This window comes from Agelaius tricolor, unplaced genomic scaffold (assembly GCF_023055355.1).
Source record: "Agelaius tricolor isolate 1412-34295 unplaced genomic scaffold, bAgeTri1.0.p SCAF_38, whole genome shotgun sequence".
NCBI lineage: Eukaryota > Metazoa > Chordata > Aves > Passeriformes > Icteridae > Agelaius > Agelaius tricolor.
Genome location: NW_027269298.1, coordinates 3,732,831 through 3,740,995, shown reverse-complemented (window position 1 = coordinate 3,740,995; position 8,165 = coordinate 3,732,831). Strand labels below are relative to the sequence as shown.

Here is an 8,165-nt window from a genome sequence, read left to right as displayed (position 1 = left end):
TCCCTCCCTCAGTTGTGGTTTGGCTCCCTTTCAGCTTCTAAGAAAGTTTTGGAATCTCAATTCTGCAAGAAAGAAATACTTTGGCAAAATAATCCTGAAAGCTTTTTTAAAAAAAAATTAAAACAAATGAATTTACATTCTGAACCATTCCCAAGATCTTACTTACTCTGCAACCTCCTGGGGATGTTATGAGGTTTAATTAGCTCCAGTTGGAAAAGGCTTTGAAGAGGAAAAGTGCCAAATATTGCTCCACTCAGGTAGAGCTAAAATGTCTAAATTATTACATCATAAAACAAATAATTTGAAAATTAATTCCTCTTCCTTGCCAGCCTGACTTCACAGGGACTTCACTTCCCCAGTGTGCTGGTAGGATCACACCACCAAGGTGTCCAAGTGCTGGTAACAACCAAAAACCAGAGATTTTTCCACATCGTGGTGCCTTTGAGGCCACCTCAATGATTTCATGTTGGGGTTGTCTAACTCTGTCTGCCACAGGAGACCTGATCCTCAGGGCACTCTCAGTGCAGGTACTTGGCCACCTTTGGAGAAGATGCTGGGGAGTCCCTGAGCTAAAGCAGCTCAGCCCCAGGGCCTCTCTGGAGGAACATCTGGGCATTTGGCACAGGTTATTTTTTGTGATTTAACAAGGACATGTCCTTCTTCCTCAGAACACAGGGCCAGAGGAAATCTGAGCAGCCCACATGGGTTTATTGAAGGGAGGTGTAAAAGTGAGGCTCAATCTCCTGCTCACCAAGGACGTGATAATGACCCAGGGGTCCCAAAATGGGATTTAATGCTCTGTGATACAACATCGGTCACCTACCCCACACCTGCACTTGGCAAGGGTCTCTCAGCCCCCAGGGGTGACCTTGTGAGGCTCCAGCTCCAGATCCCCCCATGGCAGCTGCTCAGCAGGGACAGCTCAAAAAAGGCTCACTCAGGCTGTCATATTTATGGAATAAAGCAGTTGGCTCGCAGTCAAATTACAAGTGATGAAAAAGGTTGTGAGACTCCTTGTACCCACCAGCTCCTTTGTTCCTTGACCAAATTAGCGCTGCAAGAACCACCTGCTATTCATGTGTTAATCGCATGATCGCTGCTCCCTTTGCCGGCGCACACACATCAAAGCCGGCCGTGTCACCCTGTTCCTGTGGGGGTTTTCAAAGAACACCGTGAAACCAGAGAAGTTCACGACCTGCCGACAGCCCAGGCCTTTATCTCCTCAAACCACCCCAGGTTTGGCCAAGCAGTTGAGTGTGTCCATCACAGAGGACCAGGCAGGCACGGGACCACAAATCACCACAAAATCACTACAAAATCACCACTTTTTAACCCAAGGAGCGCTGAAATTCAGCCGCTCCCAGGTGAAACCAGGTCCCACCGCCCAAGGAGGATCCCAGCTGCTCTGCCAGGGCTGTTTGCTGTGGGCTGTGACAGGTTTTCTGCAGGAAATGTGGATTACAGCCACCTGAGAGCCTCCCCAGCCCGCGATGCTCAGGGCTGGCAGCTGTGCTGGGCAGGGCTGGGCATTCCTGGGAGCTCCCTGCACACACACAGAGCTGCAGCTCACCCCTACAGGACACTCAGCAGCTCAGAACAAGCCCAGGAAAGGCTCTGGGGAGCTCTCTGTTGGGAGGAAAGTTCCAGACACCAGTTTGTGACAGATGCTGATGCTGCATCTTTGCTGCAGAAAGAGCCTTTGGCTCTCTTGGGGCTAATCTAAAGTTCACACCACCGTGGCCATTATTTATTCAGCTCTGCTGTTCAGCTGCATTATCTGTAACACTCCATAATGAGAGAGTTTTGGGGAGTGCTTCGGCTTTGGGGTCCACATAGAAATTTCTCTATTTTCTATCCACAAGCCTCCAAACCAAAGTGTGTCAGCAAGAGACTGCACCAAGCACTCAAAAGCTGAAATGGGAAGGATCTTTCCCTGTGTGCAACTGGAACTCACAGCTCTGACCAAGGAGGTGATAAAAAACCAGTTATGTAATTTCACTCTTGCTTATTTCCCTATGATTGACCCCGAAGATTTTGTGGAGGGAGGGAAAAAGTTTCTGCATAATTTTTACCAACTTGTTTTCAAACAGTTCCTTAAAGAATGCAGGGGAAAAGGCAATATTCCATCATAAGGCAAAACAAACAAACAAAAGCAGAATAAAAATAAACTTTAGGCCAGCTTCTGGGCTCCATAAATAGAGTTACTTAACTGACTGCACAGTGACATCTTAGATCAAGACCAGTAGAACTGAGCTTAAAATTCAACTGCCTTTTTGAGCTGTTGCTAACAAACACCCTGGAGTGACCCTCCCTCTCTCTGCTGCAGAGGTAGAACAATTTGTGTCATTTCAGAGAACAATTATTGCCAGCTCAGACTGCACTCAGCTTCCCATCTCTCCTAGGTAAGACAGACTCACCTCATTGTGCTCCCTGAGACAGAAGAATCTCTGTGAGAAAGCTGGAACGAATCAATTCAGGGGAAAGTAGAAGCAAAATGCCAGGATCTGAACACTGAGGATCATTGCAATGGGTCCCCCTTAATCACTGCAAAATGAGAACATATCTGCCGTGACTGGGAATTTCAGGAGCACATGATAGCAAGCCCTGCTCCCATCCCTCCTGTGGATTTGTGCTGTTAGGGAAAGACTCAATTACTCAGCACTAAATGCCTGAAAAGGACAAAGCCACTCAAAGCTACATAATCACCTTAAAGTGGATGAAACAGGAGAGTGGGGCAAATGTATGTCTTCCATAAATCTAAAAATAAAAGAGGAAAAAAATTCCAGAGCCCTACAGTCTGTTGAATTTTGGGCCTAAATTCTTATTGGAACATGCAAAACAAAAATCTACAAGAAAGATGCTTATTACATGCCTAAGACATTAAGGAACAATTTTTAGGAAAATTGTGAAGATGGATTAAGAGTGTGGAGTTCAAAATTATCTGGCTTCTGTCCTCCAGATAAATCCTGCCTTTTTCATGGCCACAGGAATACAGGAACAGCAGCAAAATAAGCTCTTATGGATTAAAAGACACACTAACTTGCACTGTGCAAAGAATAAAACACCCAGTCAAATGTTGCACTTTGATAATCAAAATGGCACCTCGACCATCAAAGAGATACAAACTCCAGAGACAAGCACGTTAATTTATCCACAAAAGTTACCACTGAGAAATAAATTAATTTATATTAGAAAAAAAAAAAAGAAGAAGAAGAAGAGGATGTTGACACATTTCGGGGCTGGAAGAAAAGTCACCTCCTGATCCCACATGCGCTTGGTTTTATTTACATATCCACAAAGACCATGAAACACCAGCCCAGCCCCCCCACCAGCAGCATGGTCACATGGATCCCGTAGATGAGCAGTTCATTCATGAGGCTGAAGTCCACCCTCCTCCTCCCCAGCAGCAGCAGGATGATGGAGAGTTTGTACTGGAAGCGCAGGAAGATGCGGATGCCGAGGTACTGAAGGCAAAACAAGATCGACAGAGCCACCCAGAGGATGGAGGTGAAGAGGCTGCAGCTGAAGTACAGCAGGAAGCGGATGAAGCCGTACATCCATCGCGATTTGAGATAGATGTCGAAGTTGTTGTACTTGGTGCGCACCAGGTGCGCGCTGCGCACGGGGCCGCAGGCGGAGTGCAGGCAGGTGGTGTGCGGGCCGTGGAACGAGCGCACCCGCCGCGGAATGGGGATCACCGGCATCGGGCCCCGCCCCGCGCTGCCCGCCCCAGGCCACCCCCGGGGCACATATCAGGCGGCAGCGGGACAGCCTGGCGCAGCTAACCCTGGGCTGGACGGCCGCCGAGGGACGCACCTGCGGGGAGACACAGCCAGCAGCTCGGTTTGGTGCTGAGAAATAACGCAGGCAAGAGACATTTTGTCTAAATAACACAGACAACAAAGTTTTGGTTCTCCTAAAGATGCTGAATAGAGCAGCTTATCCCAGCTTAAACAGAGCAACTTATCCCAGCCGATTTCAGTATCAGCACACCCTTCCCAAACCTCAGCTTCTTCCCTTAGAACATCTTTGTTTTGAAGAAGAAACAATAAAGTTTTGGTTCTCCTAAAGCTGCTGAATAGAGCAGCTTATCCCAGCTGGAATAGAGCAACTTATCCCAGCTGATTTCAATATCAGCACACCCTTCCCAAACCTCCGCTTCTTCCCTTAAAACATTGTTTTGAAAAAGAAACTATTAATAAAGTTTTGGTTCTCCTGAAGCTGCTCAACAGAGCAACTTATCCAGCCGATTTCAGTATCAGCACACCCTTCCCAAACCTCCGCTTCTTCCCTTAAAGCATCTTTGTTTTGAAGAAGAAACAATAAAGTTTTGGTTCTCCTAAAGCTGCTCAACAGAGCAACTTATCCCAGCTGGAATAGAGCAACTTATCCAGCCAATTTCAGTATCAACACACCCTTTCCAAACCTCAGCTTCTTCCCCTAAAACATCTTTGATTTGAAGAAGAATCTCTGTGAGAAAGCTGGAATGAATCAGTTCAGGGGAAAGTAGAAGCAAATGCCAGGATCTGAACACTGAGGATCATTGCAGTGGGTCCCCATTAATCACTGCAAAAAGAGAATATATTTGCCTTCTCTTTGTTTCTTATTCCCCACACAAACACACTCTATTTCCATGCCACATTCCAAATAAATTCCTCAGCCAGCACCAGTTGTAGCCTGTTATAAACTTTATCTCATGCTCACAATTACCAGGCCTCTCCTCAAGCATGGATTTTTAAGCCCATAAAGATTCTAAAAAGAATCCAGCACTCAGCAATATATGGATTCCAGTTTGTGATCCGTGCTGGGAACAATCAGGGAGCTGCTATTCAATGCCAGTGTTAATAACGCAGAAAAGAGCTTTGGTCTGAAATTATCCTGGCTAATTCACAGATCATTCCTAATCTAACAGCTACCCTTGAGAACCCACCCACCTGAGCAATAATATTTATGTGAAAGCAGTAATATTAATGTGTTTGCATGGGGTCACATTTCCTTTAAAAGCAAAAAAAAAAAGTTCTCCGAGTACTTTCGCAAGTGGATTCCAGATTTGTGCTCATTTCCAAACTTGGCAAAGCTTCACCAAATAAACAAACTGAAAATAATGGAAGGTCTGGGAAGAACAATGAGGCAATCATGTTTTTCACACTCCACAGGATGTACCTCCCCTGGCTCAGGCCAGCCTTGTGCTCTCACTGTCACTGCAAGGCAGGGCCAGGCAGCCTTTCAAAGGCATCCACCAGTTTATTCCTCCCCTTGGGGACCTGCAGAGATAAGTGAAATTATCTTGATCTTCTGCAGTGTTTAGGATTTATAATCCTAACATCCTTCCACACACCCATTGTTGTTGTGTGAGTGATGAGCAGGAGCCTCTGAGCTGCTCTCTGCTTCACCCCAGGCCTCTGATGTGCCAAATTCCGGGAATTATGAAATGACAATGCACTCATCAGATAATGCTGGAAAACAACAGGGACTTCCCCAGACTCCTTGCACACCCAAGTGTTCAGATCCAGGCAGATCTTTCCTTCGTTGAACCCAAAATCTGACTGTTCTTAAAACTAATCAGGAGTTACTTCAAGAATTGTTTAGTTTCATTACTAATAGAACTAACCACAGAGCAAATGATAAAGCTGCAGGAAATTGAAGTTTTGATACCAAAATCCTTCTCTGATTCAATGTGTATCAGTGGGGAAGTCTCTGCCTGCTTCCTGCCTCAAATTCCATGGAAATGGAAATTCCAGCTCTGATCTCTCCTGCTCAGCCTCATGGTCCAATTCCTTTTTGCCCATACAGAAATGTGAGGCAGTGCTGGCTCTGCATGAATCAGGGACTCCCAAAAAGGAGTAAGGGCTAAATTATGATGTAAGGAGTTTAGGAAACCAAGGTTCTCCTCAATCATCACAGACAGCCTCAGAATTTTGGATGCCTCTTGCCCTGTTTGCTGTCTGGGGCCAGGAAATGCCAGTCAGAAATGTGGCTTTAGCAAGGCACAGGAACTGCTCAGACTCTGAACCAACCCAGTTCTGCAGCATGTGACCCCACACACTTCCCACATGATGGCTCTGAGCTGCTCAGAGATATTTTTGGAGGACTAAATCAAGACAGGTCAGAAAATCCCATTTTTGGCATTCCATTCCTGACAATTCAGCCTCTCCTTGCAACTTCCCTCACAAACTTTTCCAGCAAACTCTTGCATGGGAGATGCTGCCCGGGATGCTGTGCCCACCCTGGGAACAAACAGCCTCTGGTGGGTCCATGCTCTTTGGATGAACTCAAATATCAACACTGGAACACTGGGAGGACAAAACAAACTCTGAATTTTTACATTTTAGGGGTGCTGCCATCCAACTCGCTGCTGTTCTGGGATGCCACTGAATCCTTGGAACAAAAGAGTGAAGTTTTCCTGTGACACCTTCTAGGAAGAGTGACAGAAACTGCTGAGGTGCTTCATAAACTCACAACTCTCTGCACAGCAGCTGATCTAAAAGACAAAACAACACAATCATTTTCAATTTGTGCATTAACACGCTCACAATTACCAGGCTTCTCCTCAAACATGAATTTTTAAGCCCATGAAGACTCTAAAAAGAGCCCAGCACTCAGCAAAATATGGATTCCAGCTTGTGATCCATGCTGGGAACAATCAGGGAGCTGCTACTCAATGCCAGGACACAAAATCTTGCGCTGGTCACCTTCCCCTGCCACACACTGCTCTGGGGCACAGACTTTCCAAACTGAATATGGAACAGCAGATCTTCCCCTGGGACAGAGGGAGGTGTCCCTGCCCATGGAGGGGATGGGATGGGGTGAGTTTTTAACTCCCTTCCAACCCCAAACTCGCAGTGATTCTGTGATTATCCCCCAGCCTGGATTTCGCACGTGGTGCCCACACAAAGCTTTGGGCACCCCCTCCATCATTTTGGGGCCGGCTGGGTCATTCCGGGGCACCATCCGCAGCTCCGAGGGCTCCACCGGGAGGCACCCCCGGCACACGCTGGTGGCGGCCTCCCCAGGCCGTTACAAACGCCCAGAACTCTCCGTTTCCCGGAGTTTCTCGTCCCTCTCCGTTAAAGGCGGCTGGGCGGTGAGCAGCGGGCGGGATCTCCACGCACACCGGGCACGACCCGCCGGGCTCGGGGCACTCCCGGTGCGCACCGGCAGCTCCGACCCGCCCGCAGCTGCCGGGGCGCTCCGGAGGGCCCCGAGCGCTCCGGGAGGAGTCGCACGGGCTTGGGGACAATGACAAATAAAGGTGAGAGCCGAGGGACGAGCGCCGGGAGGGGCGGAAACGCCAACTCCGCCTACCCCGCACCGAGCCCGACCGGCCCGCGGCGGGAGCTGCGGAGGGAGCCCGGCCCGGCCTCCCCCGGCAGCCCCGCACGGCCGCGATTCCCCCCGGGAAACGGGGACCCCCGGGCCCGGCGGGCACTGACCGAGCGCTGCCGCACCGCCGGGCCCCGGGGCGGAGCTGCCGCCGCCGCAGGGCGAGGCCCGGGCCCCGCCGCCCGCCGGGCCTTACCCCGCACTCACCGTGGTGCCCATGGCCGCGCCGGGCCCGGGCGGAGCGAGGCCCGGGCCGCCGGGCGCCCGCTCTGCGCATGTGCGGGGGCGGCTCCGGTTCCTCCGGTTCCGGCGGCGGCGGCGGGCGGGGAGCGGCGGCGCGCGGTGATGGCGTCATCGCGCCGCGCCACGGCCGGAAGTGGCGGGGACGCGTTGCCTTGGCAACGGGGGCGGCCGAGCCCGCTCACATCGAAGGGGTCACACCGGGGATTGCACCGGAGAGGTCACAGCGGGGATTACACAGAGGAGTCACACCAGGGGTCACACCGGGGATTACACCGGGGATTACACAAAGGAGGTCACATCGGAGAAGTCACACGGGAGGGGTCACACCGGGGATTACACCGGGGGTCACACGGAAGGTCACACCCGGAGTCACACCGGGAGTCACTCCAGAGGTCACTCTGGGGGGCACACCGGGGATTACACAGAGGAGGTCACACCGGGGTTCACACCGGGGGTCACTCCAGGGGTCACTCCAGGACTGAGGTGCTGTGTACAGTGTAACCAGAGTGGAAGCCCAGAGCTGTCCAGAGAGTCCCCAAAAGACGCAAAAAGTTCTTAAAAAACAAAACAGGTGGATAAAAATTCAAAGAAATATAAAG

The 8,165-nt window shown here is 50.1% G+C and overlaps 1 protein-coding gene across 1 annotated transcript; it reads right to left on the bottom strand.

Moving 5' to 3' along the window:
- Window positions 1-3,262: 3,262 nt before the first annotated feature.
- Window positions 3,263-7,689, bottom strand: TMEM250 (transmembrane protein 250). The gene is made up of 3 exons (XM_071453999.1): window positions 7,531-7,689; window positions 6,326-6,481; window positions 3,263-3,816 (listed from the first exon to the last, which is right to left on the bottom strand). Exon 3 carries the CDS (start codon window positions 3,702-3,704, stop codon window positions 3,285-3,287), a length of 420 nt encoding a protein of 139 aa, XP_071310100.1. The 5' UTR covers window positions 3,705-3,816; window positions 6,326-6,481; window positions 7,531-7,689; the 3' UTR covers window positions 3,263-3,284.
- Between the last annotated feature and the right edge of the window lie 476 nt (window positions 7,690-8,165).

What these genes read in the sequence shown, in the direction of transcription:
- TMEM250 (XM_071453999.1), bottom strand. Translation starts at nt 3,704, where the DNA reads ATGCCGGTGATCCCCATTCCGCGGCGGGTGCGCTCGTTCCACGGCCCG.